Source organism: Danio aesculapii, chromosome 20 (genome assembly GCF_903798145.1).
Source record: "Danio aesculapii chromosome 20, fDanAes4.1, whole genome shotgun sequence".
Lineage (NCBI taxonomy): Eukaryota > Metazoa > Chordata > Actinopteri > Cypriniformes > Danionidae > Danio > Danio aesculapii.
The window spans coordinates 46977809-47005084 of record NC_079454.1 but is presented as its reverse complement, the minus strand read 5'-3'; the positions used below and the strand labels follow the sequence as shown (position 1 = coordinate 47005084).

The 27276-nt window shown below is 34.9% G+C and overlaps 1 protein-coding gene across 3 annotated transcripts in view; it reads right to left on the bottom strand.

The window, feature by feature from the left end:
* Positions 1-939: 939 nt before the first annotated feature.
* flvcr2b (FLVCR heme transporter 2b) overlaps positions 940-27276 on the bottom strand; it is a 45821-nt gene continuing 19484 nt past the window's right edge. Inside the window, exons 4-10 of one of the 3 annotated variants that reach the window (XM_056481131.1) lie at positions 25306-25409; positions 21261-21371; positions 19853-19958; positions 16829-16940; positions 14062-14117; positions 3399-3509; positions 940-1923 (exon numbers count right to left, since the gene is read on the bottom strand). In XM_056481131.1, the coding sequence (XP_056337106.1) occupies positions 3441-3509; positions 14062-14117; positions 16829-16940; positions 19853-19958; positions 21261-21371; positions 25306-25409 (558 nt within the window). In that variant the 3' untranslated portion in view covers positions 940-1923; positions 3399-3440. The remainder of the gene's footprint in view (positions 1924-3398; positions 3510-14061; positions 14118-16828; positions 16941-19852; positions 19959-21260; positions 21372-25305; positions 25410-27276) is intronic. The other 2 variants (XM_056481129.1, XM_056481130.1) reach the window with 2 other exon arrangements.

The window sequence follows — 27276 nt, the reverse complement described above, 5'->3', positions numbered from 1 at the left end:
TTTTAAAAAAAATTTAAAACTTAAAATTAAAGACTTTCTCTAGAAGAAAAAATATTATCAGACATACTGTGAAAAATTCCTTGCTCTGTTAAACATAATTTAGGAAATATTTAAAAAAGAAAAAAATTCAAAGGTGGGCTAATAATTCAAAGGGTGGCTAAAACTTAAACTGTATTGACCTTATTCTTCAATGTGGAAGTGCGCGCGTTTTTGCGATTGTTTTAGAACTTCCGATTCAGCTGCCTATGGGAGAAATGACTAGGGATAATAAACAGCAGAAAACGTAATATAATAAGAAAATATCAGTTTGCAACACCAAGCAGCAAAACGAGCTGTTTTTAACGTCTAAAAATGAATGGAAGTTAATGAGACCGGAAGTCTCCAGCCAAAATGATTCAAATGGCTGCTCCCACTCGTACACGGAGAATAAGGTGTTATTTTTATATATTAAAGGTGCAGTAGGTGATCGTCTTCAGAAACATGTTTTGTTGTGCTAGTTGAAAGTCTCTTCACATTCCAATAGTAATGATTAAAGCAAATGATCTAAATATGTTTATATGTATTTTCACATTCTGGAAAAAGCAGAAGACTAAAAAATGTTTGTCCAATTAAATATTGCTGGGCCGATAATGATGGCGAGTGACATGATCTACTGGGTCTCTATCATCTTTAAGGTGCACGTTTATGATGGAAGGAGGTGTGGCTTTGGACGGCAGGGGAGGGACTGTGTTTCAAACATATTATGCTAACCGGTTAGCATTTAGGCAGGTCACCTAATGCACCTTTAATTATTTACATAAGCTAATTGTACATATAACAAGTATAATGTACTGTATAACTATGTAAAATTACAAAATAAAAACAATACTTTTGCACCATTTTTGCTTTTATGTAAATATAATGTGTTATAAAATACTATATACAATAATAACATTCAAATTAGCCTTAAATTACTGATTCTATATACCATATGGACAGATTGTTTGCGTATATATTCATTCATTCATTCTTTCATTTTCTTTTCGACTTAGTGCCTTTATTAATCTGGGGTCACCACATGGTTTACGCAGCGGATGCCCTTCCAGCTGCAACCCATCACTGGGAAACATCCATACACACTCATTCACACACATACATTACACACAATTTAGCTTACCCAATTAACCTATAGCGCATGTCTTAGGACTTGTGGGGGAAATCGGAGCATCCGGAGGAAACCCATGTTAACACTGGGAGAACATGCAAACTCCACACAGAAACGCCAACTGACCCAGCTGAGACTCGAACCAGCGACCGTCTTGCTGTGAGGCGATTCTGCTACCCACTGTGCCACCGTGATGCCCTGTATATATTCATATATATGCAAAAATATAAACAGGAAAATGCTTTAAATGCCAGAGTTTTAGTTTTATTGATTGCAGTTGGTTTAGATGGACTAACATTAGATGGATTAACTACAACACAACTATCAAAAACTGATTGTTATTCAGAACGTCTTACTGCATAATACTGATTAATTTAATGTTCTTAAGGGCTTCATCTTATTATTTTCTTTTTTTTTCATATAAACGCCTATAAAAATTGTCGGAAGAAAAATGTTAGCGTGAATAATTTAAATCATCAATTGATAAAAGTTTCAAATGAGAATATATCCTAAAGTCTGAGATGATTATTGATCAAGTAAACACAAATGCTTTCACAAACAAACACTCGATCAGTCCATGGCAGTTAAAAACGTACAACACAAAACAAACAAACACATATTTAACGCAAAGAAAATGTCAAAATCAATTGAAATTCAAGGCCGGGTACAAACTAAAAAAGAAAAACAGTGTCAAAAATAATGCTACATGATCCGTTCCATGATCATCCCAGAGTTTGGCTTCAAAATCTTGTTTGTCTTGGAGAGGTTTCCAAATGATCCTACAAAAACAAAACACAGCATTAGTAATAATAGATATGACAGTTAAACAGCGCCCTCTGTTGGCCAACCCAATTCATGCACACACCGCTGAGTTAGTGGGTTAAAATGAAGGTTAATGTTAGTACAACCAAACTACAATGCACACACACACACTCAACAAACACACACATGTTGGTATTGGTAGTTTACAGGGACTCTCTATAGGGAGTTTTTATACAGTAACAGATTATTATATGGTCTTACCTATGAGTATGTTCCTTTAATTAACTTTAGGACATCTTTGAGTATGATTTAGAAGTGTTTTGAATTTCCAGCAAACAATTTTGTGTTTAATAGACGTCTAATAGACATCTAAATGCAGACAGCTTGGCTAAAACAAGGCTAAACATGGTCTGTCAGTGAAAATCTAATAGACGTCTAATAAACATCTAAACGCAGACAGCTTGGCTAAAACAAGGCTAAACTTGGGCTGTCAGTGAAAATCTGACAGACGTCTAATAAACATCTAAATGCAGACAGCTTGGCTAAAACAAGACCAAACTTGGTCTGTCAGTAAAAATTGAATAGACGTCTAATAGACATCTAAACATAGACAGCTGGGCTAAAACAAGGCTAAACTTGGTCTGTCAGTGAAAATCTAATAGACGTCTAATAGACATCTAAACAACGTCTAATAGACATCTAAATGACGTCTAATAGACATCTAAACATAGACAGCTTGGCTAAAACAAGACTAAACTTGGGCTGTCAGTGAAATTCCAATAGATGTCTACTAGACATCTAAACGACGTCCAATAGACATCTAAACACAGACAGAAGACGTCTAATAGACATCTAACATAAACAGCTTGGCTAAAACAAGACCAAACTTGGTCTGTCAGTAAAAATCTAATAAACGTCTAATAGACATCTAAACGTACACAGCTTGGCTCAAACAAGGCTAAACTTGGGCTGTCAGTGAAAATCTAATCGAAGAAAAGCCCAAAACTAGACTAGTCATCAAATAGACAGATTAGAGAGACTTTATATGTGTAGTCATTCATTCCTGTTTATTTGATGACTAGTCTAGTTTTGGCCTATTCTTAGACGTCTATTTAATTTTCACTGACAGCCCAAATTTATCCTTGTTTTAGCCAAGATGACTATGTTTAGACGTCTAAAAGACATCTATTACACATCTATTAAAAACAAAAAATGCTTGATGGGTTACAAGAACACAAGGCATGTCCTCATTAACCATCGTAATAGAGTACAACTAGGTCATACCCATGTCGGTATACAAAAAAGTCCTTGTAAACAACCAAAACCTTTATGCACATGCACACACACACAGACACAAACACAAAGCTTAAGGGTGAAGTGTTCAGACAGAGCAGACGGAGATCATGAACATTAGAAAGCGCGTCTGAATCAGTGTATAGGCGATTGTGAAGTGATGGTGAATCAGAAGGGCTGATCTGTGTGTCGCCAATACCTGAACCACAGTGAGCATTAAAAGCAGGAAGTGATTGATTGATCACATGTGTGTGGAGGGAAGGAGAGACGTCCCGCTGTGATCCTGAACGTCTGACCTGCCCAGAGCTGCCTGTGGATACACACACATACATACGCACAAACAGACGCACAACCAAACACCAAAAAGCAAATACACACACAGAAAACACATGCATGAACACACAGTGACACACAAACAAATGCGCGTACACACAAAGACAAACGGACATGCGTATACAAACACACAAAGGGACATACGCACACACATGCACAGAGATACACAAACAAGCACACACATACGCACAAACACGCACAACCAAACACCAAAAAACAAACACACACACACACAGAAAATAGACACACACAGGGACACACAAACGAATGCACGCACACACACGGACACATGCATACAAACACACAAAGGGACATGCACACACACACATGCACACAGAGACATGCACACACATACAAAAACACACACATACAAGCGAACAATGGGATATGTACAGACGCACAAACATGCACAACCACACACCAAAAAGCAAAAACACACACAGAAAAAAGTCACAGACACACACGGGGACACACAAAAAAATGCACGCACACACATGGACATGCGCAAACAAACACGCAAAAGGACATGGGCACACACACACACACACACACAGAGACACAAACACAGATAAAAAAACACACATAAGCACACAAAGAAACATGTACAGACACACAAACACACACACAACCAAACACACACAGAAAACACATGCACGCACACACAAGGACACACAAACAAATGCGCGTGCACACACAGACACACGGACACATGCATACAAACACACAAAGGGACATGCACACAGAGACACACACACAGATACAAAAACACACACAAACGAACAAAGGGACATGTGCAGACGCACAAACATGCACAACCAAAAACACCAAAGAGCAAATACACACTCACAGAAAACAGACACAGACACACACAGGGACACACAAACAAATGCACGCGCACACACATAGACATGCGCAAACAAACACGCAAAGGGACATGGGCACACACACACACACACACACACACACACACACACACACACAACCAACCAAACACCAAATACACACAGAAAACACATGCACGCACACACAAGGACACATAAAGAAATGCGCGCACACACACACAGACACACGGACACATGCATACAAACACACAAAGGAACATGCACATACACATGCACGCAGACAGAGAGCACATGCACAGAGACGCACAAACACAGATACAAAGAACACACACAAACACACAAAGGAACATGTTCAGACGCATAAACACACACACAACCAACCACAAAAAAGCAAACACACACAAAGAAAACACATGCATGCACACTCAGGGACACAGAAACAAATGCGCGGACACACAAAGACACATGGACACGCGTATACAAACACACAAAGGGACATGCGCACACACATGCACAGAGACATACAAACACAGAGATGTGCACACAGACGCACATACACAGATGCGCAAAGACACGAACACGAAACAAAAACACACAGGCAAACGCACAAACAGAAAACACATGCACACACACACAGATATTCACAAACACACACACACACCCACAGAAACACATGCAGAGAGATGCACACAGAAACATAGAGACACACAGACATAAGCACAAACACACACACATTCACGCACACAGAGAAACACAAACATACACAGAGACACACAAACACACACACACATGAACATATACACACACACACACACACGAACGCACACATCCAGGTTTGTGAACATGAATGGATTTGGACAGATAAGCCAAAACTAAAAATGACATGAGCAGAAACGTGGAAACAAAGCTTCAAGAAAAGAGTGGGACAAGTGCAAATATGGAGAGAATTTTTACTGCTGTTTGATGCTTTTGGGTCAGTAGGATTAAAACAAACTATATTGAGAAAGAGTGCATTTAACGGATCAAAAGTGACAGGAAAGATATTGTGCAATAGATTGTGTCTTGTTTATTTATATGTATTTATTTTCGTATTCTGGTGAAAAAAATAAATCACCTTTACTATGATTTACAGACATTTAATGTTTTAATTATCTTAATTTAAATGATTAATTTCTTAAATTATTATTTAATTTTAATTTGTCTATTATTTTGATCAAATGAATACTCTTTCTACACAACCTGACAAAAGTCTTGTTATCGATTCCAGTTGTAAGAGCAGCAAATAATAACTTGACTTCTAGTTGATCATTTAGAAAAGTGGCAGAAGGTCGTTAAAACGGCATCCCAATCATCACAAATACTGCAGAAGACCTATTGGAACCCACATGGAGACTGTAACACGGGGAGTGACAGAGACAACTGAGGTTTAGGATCCATGGCAGGTTTATTCAAAGTCAGGGAAGCAATGGTCAACACAGGTGCAAACAGATGTATAAAGGCAGTCCAGAATCGTAGTCAAACACAGGCGAGTGGTCGGTAGACAGGCGGCAGACAAGGAGAAAGGGAAACCAGGCAAAGATCAAAAACACGGAGGAACAAGACTAAGGAAACCGCGTAGTATTGTCACTTTACAGATAACAAGACTCGGCACAGGAAGTGAGTGTGTGTGCTGTTTAAATAGTGTGTGTAATCAGTCTTTGACAATCCTCAGGTTGTGCAAGTTTAATCAGTCAAAATGAGAAAGCATGTGCGTTTGTGAACGGAGTGCATGTATGAAAATGTAGTCCATGAATGGCGGATTTGTAGTCCATAGGTTATTGTGAAAGTGAGTGCTTACCAGCGACCTCTGGTGGTTAGAGATCGCTGGTAATCATGACAGACACAAGATTCTCACAGAAATCAGTCAAGTTTGGTGAAGGAAAAATCATGGTTTGGGGTTACATTCAGTATGGGGGTGTGTGAGAGATCTGCAGAGTGGATGGCAACATCAACAGCCTGAGGTATCAAGACATTTGTGCTGCCCACTACATTACAAACTACAGGAGAGGGCAAATTCTCCAGCAGGATAGCGCTACTTCTCATACTTCAGCCTCCACATCAAAGTTCCTGAAAGCAAAGGAGGTCAAGGTGCTCTAGGATTGGCAATCCCAGTCACCAGACATGAACATTATTGAGCATGTCTGGGGTGAGATGAAGGAGGAGGTATTGAAGATGAATACAAAGAATCTTGATGAACTCTGGGAGTCCTGCAAGAACGCTTTCTTTACCATTCCAGAAGACTTTATTAATGAGTGATTTGAGACGTTGCAGAGATGTATGGATGCAGTCCTTAAAGCTCATGATGGAGTCAGACACAATATTCATTCTTTTTCCACTGCAGCATGACTTTATATTCTATACTGGACATTATTTCTGTTAAGTGACAAGATTTTTGTCTAGGCAAAGTCAGACCTTACTGTCCTAATGAAATAATTAAAATCAAGGCATGATCATATTTTATTTTGGTAAAATAAGTGTAATCTAGAGGCCTTTGCCTTTCATATAAGCCACTACTGATATCAAATGATCAACTAGAAATCAAGTTATTATTTGTTGTTCCTAAAACTTGGATAGGCGACCAAGTTTGTCAGGTAGCGTATGAGCATTAGATTCTTGATAGACTACCAACCTCACGATAGTAGTGTACATGAAAGGAAAGAGGGAAACTTGAACAAGATAATGAGAAGACGGAAAAAAGGGTGTGGATGGGAAGTGATGTATGGAATCAGCAACATTATACAGCTTTAAATGTAAATATGAGTGGGTCAGTGGGTGCAGAACAGGATGAAATGTGTTTCTAGAGCTGGAATTTCATCCAATCACAGCACCGGAGTGTCAACATAAAGCTTCAGAGCACCACAGGGCCAAAACCCCTGAAGATAATGCAAGATCATGGATGTGATGATCCTGCTGCTAAAACAACAGCTCACAAACTAGAACAACATACTCATGTACAGTATAGATTTAACACTTCGCTGAACCACATGACCGGAGTTCAGGCTCAAACACCAAAGTACAGTCATTTTAGCCATTTACAGTATGTAGTGTCTGCAGCACATGTTAGAGGCTGTAAAAAAAACAATCTACAGCATCAAGCGAGTAGGGCTGCACAATATATAGCTAAAGGGTCAACATCATGAACGTAAATATGCACATGCGCAAAAGTCACACTGCAGGATCTGCAATGTTAGGGTTATAGTTTTATACAATTTAGAGCACATCAGATTTGTGGAGTCACTGCAGAATTGAAGCGAAATGGAGTGAAAGTTTATTATCTGCATGTTTTTTTTAAGTTGTTTTCTACTGGTACATGACAAAATAATACAAACAAGTAATACAAATGGGCAGCACGGTGGCGCAGTGGCAGTTGGCGTTTCTGTGTGGAGTTTGCATGTTCTCCCCTCGTTCGCGTGGGTTTCCTTCAAGTGCAACGGTTTCTCTCACAAGTCCAAAAACATGTGGTATAGGTAAATTGGGTAAACTAAATTTGCCGTAGTGTGTGTGTGAATGAGTGTGTATGGATGTTTCCCAGTGGTGGGTTGCAGCTGGAAGGGCATCCGCTGCATAAAACAAATGCTGCATAAGTTAGTGGTGCATTCCTCTGTGGTGACCCCTGATTAATAAAGGGACAAAGCCGAAAAGAAAATGAATAAATATTACGAATTATCACTGGCAGGCCTACTAAATGTAAAGCCAGGATGTATACAGTGGTTACGATGTACAAAAGTACAATATTATAAAGAAAACCTGGTGAGTAGTTTTAATGTGCATGTGTTATTAAGGCCTCTGACTGTGTACGCATACAGGCACAAGAAATTGTACCACTTGTATCCTCAAGAGAGATTTATTTTATCGAATTATTTTTACAATGAAGACTCCATTTTGTGTTGTGTTTTACATTTTAATATTTCTATTTCTGTCTCGTAATATTGTTACTGCATTAATCTGATCAAAGCTGCATATACACTGCTGATTTTGATGGTCAATTTGTGACAGTATCTGTGTTTTTTAAGGACCTGCTTACATTATGTTTTAAAAGTGACTCGTATCCGATTGTCTGCATTTACACAGCACACAATGACAAGAAATTGTATCCTTAAGAGAGATTTATTTTATCGAATTATTTTTACAATGAAGACTCCATTTTGTGCTGTGATTTACATTTTAATATTTCTATTTCTGTCTCATAATACTGTTACTGCATTAACCTGATCAAAGCTGCATATACACTGCAGATCTTGATGGTCATTTTTGACTGTATCTGTGTTTTTTAAGGACCCGCTTACATCATGTTTTAAAAGTAACTCGTATCCAATTGTCTGCATTTATACTGCACACAATGACAAGATGCAATTACCAGGAAAAAAAAAAAGAGCGGGCGCTGACTGACAGCTGATAATAAAAGAGCGCCCTTTTCTCCATTTCTGTATTTAATCTGTGGGCAGGGTTTCATTTGTTTTATCATTTTGACAAGTTGTTTTACAATAGTTTATGACAGAAAAGTTCTCATTTGGACATCATCTTTTAATCTGGGCCAGTAGGCTTCTTAATGTTGGGGTGATTTATGCACGTGATGTATGCGACAGTTTTATATACAGTAGGCTATTGTTCATGTGGCCGACATTGCACTCTCTTTCTCTCTCGCTCATAAACATGCTTGAATACTTGTACTATATGACAAAATAATTAATTTTTTTGGTCTATTATATGAACTGTAAAGTTTGGGGCTCTGTTGAAATCTGTTCTGAAATGAAAGTGTCAGACTTGACGTCATTCTCTATGGTTTTTATTGGCGCATGACTCACATTGACAGGTGAAAATCCAATCTACCTGCTTACACTGCAAACACGAGGGCACAGATCCGATTCATATCAGATAAATTTCCACATATGAACAAGGCCTGAATCTGAGTAAATCGGAATCCATGTGATTTGTTCCTGCTTACACGTTCATGGGTCATATCTGATCTGTGCCACATAGGAGAAAAGAATCGGAATTGTGTCACTTTAACCATGCAGTGTAAATGCAGCCCAAGTGACAGTAAAGGGATGAAAAGAGCAACAAAGCAATAAAAATCGACATTTCTTTTCTCTTTTTGTACATTAGATTGTGTCCTTTTTCATTCATCTATTTCCTTCGACTTAGTCCCTTATTTATCAGAGGTCACCACAGCGGAACGAACCGCCAACCATTCCAACATATGTTTTATGCAGCAGATGCCCTTCCAGTCGCAACCCAGTACTGCGAAACATGTGTCTTATTTATTTATAAATAATATTGTTAATTTATTTATGTTTTTTATGGAGGAAAATGACTATCACACACATTTACTACACTATATAAAATTACATGATCAGTTAGTCCTGACAGCATATGTTTTTAGGCCATTGCAACTTATTAATCTAAGTTATTCATGTATTAACTTAATTTTATAAGTTATGCAAGCTATTTTAAGTCAGTTTAACATGATATAAGTTCAATGGACTCATAAGGTTAATTTGATTCAGCTTAAAAATTTAAGGCAACCAGGATGATTTTAGTGTATGATTTTCAGACATTTAAAGAGCCCATATTATACATGAAATAGGGTCATATGTAGGTTGTAAGGGTCTCCAACAATAGTCTAATATGCATGCAAGGTCAAAAAACACCTTGATGGTCTTATAATCTGCATTTATTTTTACCTAATTATCCCAGCGACTCCCATATGAATCGTTCAGCGATTCATTTGTTCCCAACCCCCTCCTCAGCGCGAAGCTAATATGCGCTGATTGGACCGATGACAGCCTGCTGCGATTGGTCGACAGTGACAGGCTTCAGCACGAGACAGAGTGAAATGCCCAGCTGGTAATCAACTATATAAAAGTAGTCACAGTGCACACACGCTTCATAGTGTAAGGCTTTTTTCACACACACACACACACAACCCTCCTCTTTATGACCCAAAATTTGGTTTGGATATAATATAATATAATATAATATAATATAATATAATATAATATAACATAACATAACATAACATAACATAACATAACATAACATAACATAATATAATATAATATAATATAATATAACATAATATAATATAATATAATATAATATAATATAATATAATATAATATAATATAATATAATATAATATAATATAATATAATATAATCATAGATGACACATTAATGATGGCCCATTAATGGATTTGGTCAAAATAAAATAAATTAAACTAAAATATTGATGACACATTCATGATGACAATAAAACATAAAATAACAATAAATTATTATAATCCTCGATGATGGGTTAGGCTATAATAATATAATATTAAATAATAATATAATATAATATAATATTTAAATATAATATAATATAATATAGTATTTAAATATAATATATTATAATATTTAAATATAATATTTAAATATAATATAATATTTAAATATAATATAGTATAATATAATATAATATTTAAATATAATATAATATAATATTTAAATATAATATAATATTTAAATATAATATAGTATAATATAATATTTAAATATAATATAGTATAATATAATATAATATTTAAATATAATATAGTATAATATAATATTTAAATATAATATAGTATAATATAATATAATATTTAAATATAATATTTAAATATAATATAATATTTTAATATAATATAATATAATATAATATAATATAATATAATATAATATAATATAATATAATATAATATAATATAATATAATATAATATAATATAATATAATATAATATAATATAATATAATATAATCAGTTTGGTCAAAACAAAATAAAAAACAAAATAAGGCTTTTTTCACACACACACACACACAACCCTCCTCAGAAGAACTGGGGAGATCGACGCGAGTCTCCTAGCCACTTTACCTGCTCTTTTTCTCTCCCCCTCTCTCTCTCTCTCTCTCTCTCTCTCTCTCACACACACACACACACACACACACACACACACACAAAACGCTCCTCAGAAGAACTAGGGAGAGCGACGCGAGTCTCCTGTCTCCTAACTGCACACACTCGACCTGCTCTTTTTCTCTCTCACACACACACACACACACACACACAAACACACACACATCACGTTCCTCCTCAGAACTAGGGAGATCAACACGTGTCTCCTGTCTCCTAGCTTCCGATGGCCATAGCAACGACAAACGGCAGTGGAACGCGAGCTCACAAAAGCCTTTAACGTTAAATCCGTAAACAAAGCGGCACGCGTCGCGTTTTTAACGTGGCTTACATGTGATAAGAGAATATAAAGAGTAACCGCGTGTACTGTACCAGGTTAACAAGTAACAAAACACAATAAATACATAATTTGCAAGCTAGAGTAAACGAGGCAACAATTTTAATCGCACTTACTTACACTAGTGAATAAACCTCAACCACTGACTCTTCACAGTTTCATCTTTGGGTAGAGACTGTCAATATTATCCATCTGAGCACAGCGTGACTTCATTCGACCGGCGGCGTCTGTGTGTGTGTGTCTAGTGTTTTTTCTGTGTTAGTGGGCGGGGCCGCAGGTTTCAAATCTCCCTGGTTTGCGCGCGTAACTACAGGCGAGGCTTGTGTTTCGTGGCCGCGTCATCGCGAAACACCTAATGACTCGTTATCAAGACGACTCGTTTGAAGAACTATGAGTCGACTCTTTTATAGATGAATCAATAATTTTAAACACTGTACACTTACAGATTTAAGCCTTAGCTGGATATTTCACTTCACTTAGAGCTGTGTTACACACTACATGGAAGGGCATTTTCAAAAACCCATAATATGGGCTCTTTAAGGTTTCATTCATTGTTAATTTTGTCCATTATTAGAGTTTCTGCATGTTTTACAGAGTCAAATTTAAGACTTTTTAAAACTATTTAAGACCATTAAGAATGAAATCTCAGACTTATAATGCTTGGAATTTTTTCTAATGGCACGGTTGGGCCAATGAATAAGATTTTTCCTTGCCTCATCAATTACATCTTAGCCAATGCCTATTGATAGATCCCAAACTCAAGCACTGGTCATGTTTTAATTATATTTGATTATTAATACATTTTTTAAATAAGACAATATTTTACATAATAAGATTACAAGAATAATGCTAAATGTTTTTGTTTGTAGTAGCAAAAATGTTATGATCGCCTCATTTTCATTCATTCATTTTATTCCTCTATTCCCGTTTATGTAAAACACTTTGAATTGCAGTGTGTATGAAATGTGCTATATAAATAAACTTGCCTTGTCTACAGAATCATCCCAATCAATCTAACTTCTTTTTTAAATTGTATTCATATTGTAATATGTGGTGGAAAAAATAAATATCCCAAAGTCAGATTTTTCCAATATCGTGCAGCCCTACAAGTGAGTGGAATATTATCAGGGTTTTTCCTGCATAGAAAATTATGACGGTGGTCACCTACATCAAATATGGCACCACTTCCACCTTTTAACAAACACTATGAAGGCAGGAATGGTTATCCACAGATCCCAAGTGATGCTCAAGCACTGGTCGTGTATTTAATTACATTTTATAATTTTTAAAAAGGCGACGCAGTGGTGCAGTAGCTAGCACTGTCGCCTCACAGCAAGAAGGTCGCTGGTTCGAGCCTCGGCTGGGTCCGTTGGCGTTTCTGTGTGGAGTATGCATGTTCTCCGCGCATTTGTGTGGGTATCCTCTGGGTGCTCCGGTTTCCCCCACAGTCCAAAGACATGTGGTATAGGTGAATTGGGTAGGTTAAATTGTCCGTAGTGTATAAGTGTGAATGAGTGTGTATGGATGTTTCCCAGAAATGGGCTGTGGCTGGAAGGGCATCCGCTGTGTAAAACATATGCTGGATAAGTTGGCATTTCATTCTGCTGTGGCGACCCCTGATTAATAAAGTGACTAAGCTGAAAAGAAAATGAATGAATGAATTTTTAAAAATAAGATCATATTTTACTTAAGATTACAGGAATAATGCAAAATGTGTTTATTATTATAGTAGCAAAAATATCATGATCGCCTCATTTTGGGCCAGGAAAACCCTGTTTATTTTGCTGTTTTTTTGTCACTAAAGTTATTTGAAACATTCAATTCCAGACTTTAGCTTAATATTATCAGGGATTTTCCTTATAAGAAAGTGCTTAGCTACATGAAATTTTGCACCATCTCTGCTTTATAAAAAAATTAGAGAGGCAGTAATGGCTATTGGCTATAGATCCCAAACTCAAGCACTGGTCATGCATTTAATTACATTTGATTACTAACACATTTTTTAAATAAGAAATATTTTACATAATAAGATTACAAGAATAATGTTAAATGTTTTTGTTTGTAGTAGCAAAAATGTTATGATCGCCTCATTTTGAGCCAGGAAAAACCCTGATTATTTTGCACTATTATTTGTTATTTGCCACATTCAAGTCAACATTTTACTTGTTTATTTTCTATTCACACAAAGTAATTTTTGCAAATTTTATGTGATGCACAACCCAAAATGCTTTGTCTCATCATTGACCCGAACAATGTCATTGACAAACAATATTTTGTGAGTATATCAGGGTCTTTAATCTGCTATTGCTCTATCTGATAAGTATAAAGTGTTGGATAAAGTCTTCTTGACCTTCTAGTTTGATACTTTGATACTCACAGCTGATTGTGCTTGCTGGTTTGCCAGCTGTCTGCGCAGATCCGACTTAATACAGCCTGAGATAAAGAACAGAAACACAATGAGACATGCAATAATATCCTTTTAACAGAGACTAAGATGACTAATGTGACCTGTGTGCTGTGCTCCATCTGATCAATCATTAAATTATGAATATAAAACAAACAAATCCCTTAAAGAGCATGCTCAAGTCAGATAACATCCCAAAAAACTAAAATATATTAGATCTAAAATATGTAAAGTCTTTTTTATGCATTGTATAATCGTGTATACAAAAAAGAAAATCAAACACAGAGAGTCTCAAAAGTCCTTTTGTATGAGGAACTACTTTCTTCCGCCATTCAGTCACATCTGCAGCTGACGTCAGAACAGCAGAAACCTTTGCCACTTCACAAACGTCACTTTAGAGCTAGTATTTGAATGATTCTCTGGCGTAATGTCTAAAATAAGGACAAATCAGGTGGTTTTGCTCACCTTTTAACATTATAAGGCTCAACAGCCGATCTCCTTGCATAGTTGCAATCTAAACAACTACATTCTTGCCTAAAAAAGCCTCAAAAGTGCATTATGTTGTCCAACAGCTGCAATATTTGTCAAACTGTAGTGAGTTTATTGATCTGCTGTTACTCTATGTGGGCGGAGTAATACACAAGATGAAGAGGCTGTACGAGTTCTGGTATTGCAGAATATTGCACAGCTATCAGCCAGTCAGATTCGAGAACCAGAGAAAACTGTTGTATAAAATAAAATAATAATAAAAAATAATAAATAAATAAATAAAATAAAAAATAAAATATAACAATCATCGACGACATTCTTTATGACCCAAAATTTGGTTTGGATATAATATAATATAATATAATATAATATAATATAATATAATATAACATAACATAACATAACATAACATAACATAACATAACATAACATAACATAACATAATATAATATAATATAATATAATATAATATAATATAATATAATCATAGATGACACATTAATGATGGCCCATTAATGGATTTGGTCAAAATAAAATAAATTAAACAAAAATATTGATGACACATTCATGATGACAATAAAACATAAAATAACAATAAATTATTATAATCCTCGATGATGGGTTAGGCTATAATAATATAATATTAAATAATAATATAATATAATATAATATTTAAATATAATATAATATAATATAGTATTTAAATATAATATATTATAATATTTAAATATAATATAATATTTAAATATAATATTTAAATATAATATAATATTTAAATATAATATAGTATAATATAATATAATATTTAAATATAATATAATATAATATTTAAATATAATATAATATTTAAATATAATATAGTATAATATAATATAATATTTAAATATAATATAATATTTAAATATAATATTTAAATATAATATAATATTTAAATATAATATAATATAATATTTAAATATAATATAATATAATATTTAAATATAATATAATATTTAAATATAATATAGTATAATATAATATTTAAATATAATATAGTATAATATAATATAATATTTAAATATAATATAGTATAATATAATATTTAAATATAATATAGTATAATATAATATAATATTTAAATATAATATTTAAATATAATATAATATTTTAATATAATATAATATAATATAATATAATATAATATAATATAATATAATATAATATAATATAATATAATATAATATAATATAATCAGTTTGGTCAAAACAAAATAAAAAACAAAATATTGACACATTCATGTTGGCTTAATTTAATTTAATTTAATTTAATTTAATTTAATTTAATTTAATTTAATTTAATTTAATTTAATTTAATTTAATTTAATTTAATTTAATTTAATTTAATTTAATTTAATTTAATTTAATTTATTTAATTTAAGACGACACATTCATGACGACTAATTAGTGGGTTTGGTCAAAATGAAATAAAATAAAATGAAATAATCATTGATGATCCCATGATGATGACATGGGCATGTAGCGTAACGTAACGTAACGTAACGTAACGTAATATAATATAATATAATATAATATAATATAATATAATATAATATAATATAATATAATATAATATAATATAATACCACTGATGACATATCCACAATGACCCATCAATGGGTTTGGCCAGTTTTACGTGGAGGATCAATCTCATTGGACTTATGACATTTAAATTAACCAAGATTCAAAGTTTAAAAGTACGCAATTCATCTTTGCACCTCCACACATCAATGTTATATGAAGGACTATCCTTTCTTCACATGAACTCTTACAGCCTGGAAAATTAGTTGAACATTAACCAGGAACCCTTTACATAATAAATGAAATAACTCAAGTCAACATTATCTCTGTGATTAACAAATTGCATAAGTTTATAACATCAATTACAGCATGTGGCAAGAGAGATCTCATTTGGCTAATTAAACCCTGAAGGATTTTAGTCATAACTATCCACAAAAAGTGATGTTTGTTCACTATATACACAATCAAATGGAGTGTTTAATGGCTCATGCATTAACTAAAACACCAAACACCGTCTTTCATAATGTAATTCATGCAGCATGAATTTTAATTCACAGCTTTCCAGGAATCATTATCATAGAAGCCAATTGTTGAAAGCAACTGTAGTTGACTTGACTATAAATTAGAGGTTATATAGTATAGACGCTTTGCTGGACTAAAGTGAAACAAAAAGATGAGGATTAAGTGTTTGGCACCTGTTATAATGGTTCCAATCAGCAAAAAGGCACACAGGAACAGATTTCCAGCCAGTGTACTGAAAGAGTCCATGATTTTCCCCTGACAGATTGTAAATATGATCCCAAACACCTGAATTAGAAACACAATTCAATAGGATTGTTGGAAACTCCATATACAGACAAAATTGTTGGTACCCTTCAATTGTCCAAGCCATTAGTTTCATTAGTTTACCTTTTTTTTAAAAATCCTGTGAAATGTAAATAACAAATTGTATCTATAATATATTAGCTCGTGTGCTCCAAACACAGTGACAAAATTCACGTTTAGAGAATATAAAAGTGATCAAAGCTTGCAGTTTTTCATTTCCAACTAAACGGATCAATGATTTTTTTTACATCACCTCATACTTCAGTTTCTCATCAAATCTTCTGACCAATCAACTGCCCTCTAGTGTCTGACATGCCCCGCCCCCTTCTCATTGGCTTTTCATTTGAAGCGCTTGAGCTCAACCCTTCTCATTGGCAGAGCTGTGATTAAAACAAAAAGCTATCGGATGTTTTTAAAAAGAAGAGGAGCTACTCTATGTCCCGCCCTCTCTTCATTTTTCAGTTGAGATGACATCAAACATCGAATAAAAAATGCACATTTCAAAGCACTTCCCAGGACTTGTAAGGCTTCTGCTGAACAACAATTTGAAAGCAATATCTGATTTTCATTAGCTTATTCTTTATTAATCGTTACTTTTTTCAGTTTCAAGTCATTTCAGTGATTACTATACTTTTTTTCCTTCAATGGAAGGGTACCAAAAATTGTCCAAATCTGTAATTGACAAAAAAGCAGCACTAAAAAAAAAGACAATGGACCCATTTCACAAGCCTGTTATGACATCAGCATCTTAAATCCTTAAAAGTTTTTAACATTTAGATAAAAAAAAAAATTCATATGAACATTTTTATGTATTTATGAATGTATTATATCAAATGACAAAAAACGAATTACCGCTTATGCAAGGCGTTTCTAACGCAGCATCTATGGGGCAGGACAGTAAATTAGACGTCATTCTCGCTTCTGGTTGCCATTATCAGTCTCACACTATTTTTTCTTTTTTCTGAATGTCTTTATAACATGATTGTGGAATTTTATTTTATTTTTGAGCAAATAAGATTTTAAAAATATATATTTGCTGTACTCTCCCATTCACTGCACTCTAAGTTTACCCAACAATGACAACTTCCGTTATTGAGAAACCCGGAAATGTGAAAAGGCTCTATAGTGTCATTATTTAGCTCAAATCAGTTGTGTTGTTTGTTTCTGTAGACCTACAGCAAAAATACTTATCATTATACAGTTACATTTTTATTCAGTTCATTTAATAAAAATGTTGATGTTGGTTCATCTATAAAGGATCAATACAAAACACAAAAATATCATCATTCAGTTCAAGTTTTTTTTCTCACCAATTAATGTCAGTGTTTTAACATATTAAATATATTATGTCAATAGCTAAGGGCGCACTCACACTATGCTATCCGAACCATGCCCAGGTGCATTTCCCGGTTCGTTTGACAAGTGTGAGCGCTCTAAATCGGGCTCAGGTGTGGTTCAGTTGGCTGGCCCTGGCTCGGTTGAAAGAGGTGTGCCAAAGTGCTGCGCGGTTCAGCCCGAAACTGAAGATGTGTCATCACTTTTAAGTTACTGTTTCATATGGATTTATTAATTCTTACTTTTCAATGAACACCAACTGTCGTAGTTTATTAAAGATACAAATACCTCGCTGCACGACAGCTACACCTTCAACAAACCTCCTAATACCGGCAGTGTGATGACTTTCATGAACAACTTATGAGCGTCAAAAGTAATGTCACTGAGTCGGCGCAATAGCCTAGTGGGTAGCACGTCAGGGCGTCACGAGTTCGAATCCCGGCTCGAGGACATTTCCCTACCCTACCCCCCTCTCTCTCTCCAACTTCGCTTCCTGTCCGAAATACTGTCCTATCTAATAAAGGCAAAATAGGCAAAAATAAATCTTTAAAAAAAAAAGTAATGTCACTGCATATCAAGTAACTAAAATAGTATAACTAAAGTAATCTCTACTGTGCTAAGCGAAAGAGTTTCTTTTCCTGTTAAACTTAACAGTCGCATCATCGATGATGTAAGTGTGCTCAGATTCGAAAAGCAAGATGCAGTGTGAGTGCAGGCCGTTGGGGGAGAGAGAAGGGGGTTGAACCGCGCTTTGGCTAGTGAGAGTATGCGCTACATTTCCATCCACTATATATATATTCATCCCCTTTATTCATCAGCGGTCGCCACAGCGGAATATACCGGCAACTTATCCAGCATATGTTTTACACAGCAGATGCCCTTTCAGCTGCAAACCAGTACTGAGAAACATCCACACACACTCATTCACACACATACACTACGGACAATTTAGTTTATTCAATTCATCTATAGCACATGTCTTTGGACTGTGGGGGAAGCCGGAGCACCCAGAGGAAACCCACACCAACACGGGGAGAACATACAAACTCCACACAGAAATGCCAACTGACCCAGTTGGTATTCGAATCAGCGACCTTCTTAATGTGAGACAACAGTGCTAACCACTGAGACACCGTGCCACACCTACATACATTATATATATATATATAAATATATGTACTTTTTTAAAATTATGTTTTAGGGGTTTTTAACATTTAAACAACATGAAAGTGTAGAATATTGACAACAACAAAAGTGAAAACTAAAGTTGTGACTTAAAAAATGCTGTCACACATTATTATAAATACTGTGTCAACACAACTGATGTGAGATGAATAATGAAACTACTTATCTTTTACCTACTTGGCTGCTTTGGCAAATTCTGAATGTATCTGTATTAAATCGATGTGTTTTATAAATAAATTTGGCTTGACTTGCATATAAAACTCGAAGTAATTCACAAATTAGAAATAACACATTGTACATGGATGATTATCTGATGATTTACTTTATGGATAATTTTTTTAACTGTACATAAAACCTCACAGTCCCACACAAACCTGTGCTGAGCAGTTCAGTAGTCCTGAAGACGTGCCTTCAGACTCTGGGTACGTCAATTCAACAGCAAACTCAAAACCAAGAGGAAGATAACCGGTCATGAAGAACCTGCAGAACACATTATTACAACATTTATGTCATGACAATAAAAAAACTCAATAAAAACTGAATTATTCACCCCCCCCCAGTTTATTTTTCTCCAATTTCTGTTTAACAGAGAGATTTTTTCAGCACAATTCTAATCATAATAGTTTTAATAACTTATTTATAATAACTGATTTATTTTATCTTTGCCATGATGACAGTAAATAATATTTGACTAGATATTTTTCAAGATACTATATGCAGCTTAAAGGGCAATTTAAAGGCTTAACTAGGTTAATTAAGTTAACAAGGCAAGTTTGGGTACTTGGGTAAGTTATTGTATAATGATGGTTTGTTCTGTAGATATCGGAAAAAATATATAGCTTAAAGGGGCAAATAATTTTGTCCTTAAAATGGTTTTTAAAAAATTAAAAACTGCTTTTATTCTAGCTGAAATAAAACAAATAAAACTTTATATAAGATGCTTTCCGGAAATTTTATATAGAGTTTATCTGGATTTGCTGGATTAATTAGGTATAGTTTTTAGTACACCTTTCAAATTAGTTTTATTCTATAACTTTGATTTTTTCCAAATTACTAATAAATATATTGTCATTTTGAGAAAATGACACTTTGTTGTGTCTGAAAATCTGGGTTATCAAACCAAATATTGATTTCTTAACTCTTCTGAGGTTAAAAAAAAGGTATTGTGTCGTCTAAAAACAAATATACACATATCTGAAAACATGACAACTTTTCCTTAATTTGTGAAAAAAATCTATATAATCGACTTAGTTTTTTTTAAAATTTGGAATAAACGTCATAATTACTTTAGAGAACTTCCACTATATAATTGCACAACAATCTACATAAAATCTATTATGTTTCAAAATGATTGCATATTTACCTTATGAAATTACTTATAAATAATTACATAGCAAATTAATAGTAATTAGGATTTTGCATTTCATAAAACATGGAAAAATATTATCGAAATAATGACTTGCATAATAATAATAATTATGCCAGCATTTTATTTGCTGAGCCTTTTGTTATAAAATAAATGACAAAACAAAAGTACAACCAACAAGAACTTCTACAATAGAAGAAAATCGGATGGATGGATGGATGGATGGATGGATGGATGGATGGATGGATGGATGGATGGATGGATGGATGGATGGATGGATGGATGGATGGATGGATGGATGGATGGATGGATGGATGGATGGATGGATGGATGGATGGATGGATGGATGGATGGATGGATGGATGGATGGATGGATGGATGGATGGATGGATGGATGGATGGATGGATTGTCATACCCAAGAGCTCCTGCTGTGATGAAAACCACCCACAGGTGACCCAAATCCAAGGTAAAAGCATAAATCACCAAACCCACAAGGGACATCAGATACACCGCTAGAGTGGTTTGTCTGTGGAGACATTACATAATGCAAAGATAAGATATTTAATCCTGATCAAACATGCAGATCTGGGTATGATAAGGTGAATGAGTTTCATCACTTGATTCATGAAGATCCAGAAAATATAATTTCAGCTGCATTTATAAAAAGTATTTGTAAAATCTGAATCAAACACACTTAATAACTTTAGCTATTTACACTTCTTTAAAAAATATTGAGTGGAAAAATTGTTGGTTTTAGTGGAAATGGACAGCTGTGGGATAACTTTAAGTTTTGTGATAATATGCCTACATTTTCACATAACAGAAGTGAGGTAATTTATGATTGCTTCATTTTTAATTGTGAAGATTGGTTATTTATAATATTCAAGTTATTTATAATATGAATTAAATAATATAATTATATAGGGGCTGACATGCTGGCTCAGTGGTTAGCACTGTCACCTCAGCAAAAGTTCCCTGGTTTGAGCCTCGGCCGGTCAGTTGACATTTCAGTGTGGAGTTTGCATGTTCTCCCCGTGTTCGCATGATTTTCCTCCGGGTGCTACGGTTTCCCCCACAAGTCCAAAGACATGCGCTATAGGTGAATTGGGTAGGCTAAATTGTCCGTAGTGTATGTGTGAAGAATGTGAGTGTGTACGGGTGTTTCCCAGTGCTGGGTTGCAGCTGGAAGGGCATCCGCTGTGTAAAACATATGCTGGATAAGTTGGTGGTTCATTCCGCTGTGGCGACCCCTGTTGAATAAGGGACTAAGCTGAAGGAAAATGAATGAATGAATAATTATATAGTAATAACTTATATATTAAATTACAAATAAATAAATACTAAAATTTATGAAATCAACTGAAGATTGAAATTTAGGACACGAAAAAAGTAAAAGATAAAATAAAATCTAAATCAATTTATGGGATCTGTAACTGATCAAAACAAACAAATCTAAAAATATAGATATCTAATACAGATCTAAAAAACTCTAACAAATGCTGCTCTCTTGAACTTTCCATTAAAACAAGAATCCTATAAAATCTCACTAGAATTTTGGCAAAGATTTGAAGCAGCACAACTGTTTTCAACAATGGTTATTATACATTAAACAACATTGAATACTGTAGGAAATGTAAAATCATCATTGGACCACACAAGTGTAAATTGTTTGATATTTTATACATTTCTTAAGTATTTAAGACAGCATGGTGGCGCAGTGGGTATCACGTTCGCCTCACAGCAAGGTGGTCGCTGGTTCGAGCCTTGGCTGGGTCAGTTGGCGTTTCTGTGTGGAGTTTGTATGATCTCCCTGTGTTGGCGTGGGTTTCCTCCAGGTGCTTTGGTTTCCCCCACAAGTCCAAAGACATGCGCTATAGGTGAATTGGGTAAGCTAAATTGGCCATAGTGTATGAGTGTGAATGAGTGTGGATGTCTCCCAGAGATGGGTTGCGGCTGGAAGGGCATCCGCTGCATAAAATATATACTGGATAAGTTGGCGGTTCATTCCGCTGTGGCGACCCTGGATTAATAAAGGGACTAAATCGAAAAGAAAATGAATGAATGAAGTATTTGAAATCTGTATAATTGAGCTTTCGGTTGATGCATGGTTTGTAAGGATTAGATATATGGCTGCACAATATATCGTTTCAGCATCAATATCTCAATGTGTGTGTTCATAATAGTTACATCACAGGATCTGCATTATTGAGGGATTATAGTTGATCAGCACAACAATTGAGAAGACATGAGATTTGTGAAGTCATTGCAAAGTATAATCATAACAGAGTGAAACCTTATAATTTGCATGTGTTTTAAGGGCATTTAATGGTAAAGCAGTTTAAAGTTTACAGAGTTCATACACATTTTTACTACTAAAATTCCATGATTTTTCCAGGACTTTCAAGTAAATTTTCATGACCTAATGGTTCTCGGAATGCATATGTACATATACAGTTGAAGTCAGAATTATTAGCCCCCTGTTTATTTTTTTCCTCAATTTCTGTTTAACGGAGAGAAGATTTTTTCAACACATTTCTAATCATAATAGTTTTAATAACTCATTTCTAATAACTGATTTATTTTATCTTTGCCATGATGACAGCACATAATATTTGACTAGATATTTTTCAAGACGCTTCTATACAGCTTAAAGTGACATTTAAAGGCTTAACTAGGTTAATGAGGTTAACTAGGCAGGTTAGGGTAATTAGGCAAGTTATTGTATAAGGATGGTTTGTTCTATAGACTATCAAAAAAAATTTGCTTAAAGGGGCTAATCATTTTGGCCTTAAAATGGATTTAAAAAAATTAGAAACTGCTTTTGTTCTAGCCGAAATAAAACAAAAGACTTTCTCAACAAGAAAATATATTATCAGACATACTGTGAAAAATGTTCAATTTCATTACAACATATCATAAAACACAAAACAAATCTATTTAGTTTGAATTTAGTTTATATATCTATAGTATGTAAAATGTATTTAGATAATGCTTTCACATGGCGCTTCATTCCCGCTGTGGCACTCGGAAATTGAGACTAATTCATTCATTCATTTTCTTTTCGGCTTAGTCCCTTTATTAATCCGGGGTCGCCACAGCGGAATGAACCGCCAACTTATCCAGCACGTTTTATGCAGCGGACATCCATACACACTCATTCACACACACATACACTACGGATAATTTAGCTTACCCAATTCACCTATAGCGCATGTCTTTGGACTGTGGGGGAAACCGAAGCACCCGGAGGAAACCCACGCGTACGCAGGGAGAACATGCAAACTCCACACAGAAACGCCAACTGACCCAGCCGAGGCTCGGACCAGCGACCTTCTTGCTGTGAAGCGACAGCACTAAATTGAGACTAATCCAAAGGAAAATGAATGAATGAAGAAACTCTTAAGCAGCATTCATAATGTGAGACCATGTTTTTGGCCAAAGACAAAAAAGAAGTCAAGACAACTAACTTATATTCAACTTTACAGATATTTGTTAAACTAATTTCCATGACCTTTTCAAAACTTTGTGGGGATTTTTTTACCCAAAAACTTTTCCAGGCCTGGAAAATGCCATGTCAAAATCCCATGACTTTTCCAGGTTGTCCATGACCGTATGAACCCTGAGTTTAGCTTAAAGCATTCAGGCACAAAGATGTACAACATTTGTAACCTTAATGAAGAATCATTTTACTGAATTATTTATACAGTGAAGACTATACAGTGTTATTTTACATTTCATTATTCAATTTCTGTACCTGAATACTGTTTAACTTTCCAGAAACCATAAAGCGTGGTTACTTTGACTTATTTCTTTGCTCTATTGTAATTATTCTTGCTTGAAATTTGTTTATTATTTTTTATTCAAGTTTCACACACTTACAAAATCAACCTAAATTCAAGATGTTTTCCAAATCTAGCTATTCAAGCCATCTGGGGAAATTGTATTCATATCGCAATATAAAACTACATGCTGCAATATCAGATTTTTCCAATATCGTGCAGCCTCAATTAGTTAATATTTGTTCAAGATACAGCTATTTGAAAATCAAACACACAGCTTGAGTGTGTTTGATATACGTATATATATGTGTTATATGTGTAAAACATGTAGGAAAAGCATCAAAATTAAACAAATGCAGTGAACTTTAGTTTTTTCATGGTGTGAAGAACACATTGTCACTCATTCAGCTAAATAACAGAAACATCCCAATGTCCAGGAGGGGAAGACATGCAGCGACAGGCCAAACACACTTAAACAAAAGGTCACAGAGCTTGTTGGGTCAAAGAGGCAAACACCTGGGCAAACACACTAAACCAAAGCACATGAGCAGACCCACAGGGGGGAAACACACTCTCTAAAAGCATACTCCCAGGAGAAAATGAAGACAAGCATTAATGGAGCGATGTTGCTGTCTGAAGGACATTACAAAAATATGTTGGGATTAAACTTTAGACTCTTACTTGTAGGTCTTAGATCGGTCTAACCAGATCCCACAGATGAGGGAACCCACCATGCCAGCGATCACGATGGTGAGGCCGATCCTGCCGGCGTTCACCTCCTCGCCCTGTTAAAAACAGAGACACTTTTCAATACTTTTAAAGGTCCTGGGAAATGCTTTGAAATGTGCATTTTTTATTTAATATTTGGCATAATCACAACTGAAAAATAAAGAGAGGGTGGGACAAAGTAGCTCCTAACCTTTTAAGAAACAGCCAATAGCGTTGGGTTTTTAACAAAGCTCTGCCAGTGAGAGTGACTGAGCTCAAGCACAACAAATGAGAAGTAAATGAGAAGAAGGGGGCGGGGCATGCCAGATACTAGAGAGCATTTGATTGGTCAAGATTTGATGAGAAACTGAAGTATGAAGTGACGTGAAAAAAAACATTGATCGATTTTGGTGGAAATCACAAACTGCAAACTTTAGATGTTTATATGAGTTTAATAATTTCTAAACACAAATTCTGTCACTGTGTTGGAGCACACTAGCTAACAGACATCCTTAAAGCTAACAAATACATTTTTATTTTAATTTCATGGGACCTTGAAACACCACTTTCATCTAAAACTCTTGTTTACATTAATTTTGGCCATTTAATCACCTGATGTATATATTTAAAGATTTTAATGTTGTGAAGAAAAAATCTAATTATGTATAAAAAGCATCGTCAATGCACCGTGATGTCGAATTGAACTGAATCGATGGCATAATAATCGCAACTGAACCAAACAGTGAGACCAGCGTAGGTTCACACCCCTAATGCATAGATTAGACTTTGGCATGCTAAAATTACTTGATTTAGATTTTGTGTTATGTCCACGTGCCTCCTCATTCATTTCACTTTTTGTGTGTTGTGTATGACCTTGCTCAATGAGCATGAGCAAATGGGTTGTGCTTTCATAGTGTTGCATTGCAATTAGCGCTCAACAGTAAGGATTTACCAAATTTTGGCTTTTTTATTTTAGCCACAAAATTAAAATAATTCAAATTTTTCAAAACAAGCTAAGTATAGCTTATAAAGCAGGTGAAAAAACATACTGTGTGCCATAATGAAGGGATGATCACATATACAAGGTTAACATTAGGCCTATTAATAATCTGTTTAAAGAATGGTTAAAGTGAAAGTGGCAACCTTTGCTGCTTCTCAAAGCAGCAGGATTGTGGGTGCGCGAACATCGCTTTTGTCCGGTCTATTTCAAAGAGAAGCCATAACATCAGTTGCGTTTCTAGGCGCTGTTGCTTTTTGCAAGCATTTAAACAATCGCACACATTACAGCAGCTGTGCACATGACACTAAAGTCCTCATCAGTGAGTGTGAGTCTCTCCATGTGCCTGATCATCCTCTCATTCGGTATTCACCTACCTTTTTTTTGCAAACACAGTTGTTTTTGTCAGTCGTGCTGCTTCATGATGGGCATTAAGAAAACTACGATTTAAAAATGATTCTCAATCCGCCAGAGTGGCTAGTAGGTGTGGTTGTCTAGCCCCGGTTTGTAACCCATTAGACCCAACACTGACCATGAAGCCAGAAATTATTATTATTTTTTTATTGTAAAAAAAGCACATGAAATTTAACATGAAATTACACTTTTTTTCCATTTCAGTGGTTAGCACTGTCACCTCACAGCAAGAAGGTCACTGGTTTGAGTCCTGGCTGGGCCAGTTGGCATTTCTGTGTGGAGTTTGTATGTTCTCCCCGTGTTGTCGTGGGTTTCCTCCGGGTGCTCCCGTTTCCCCCACAGTCAAAAGACGTGCTATAGGTGAATTGGGTAAGCTTAATTGGCAGTGTATTGGTAGTGCATGAGTGTATGAATGAGTGTGTATGGGTGTTTACTGGGTTGCAGCTAGAAAGGCATCCGCAGTGTAAAACATATGCTGGATAAGTTGGTGGTTCACTCTGCTTTGGCGACCCCTGATATATAAAGGGACTAAT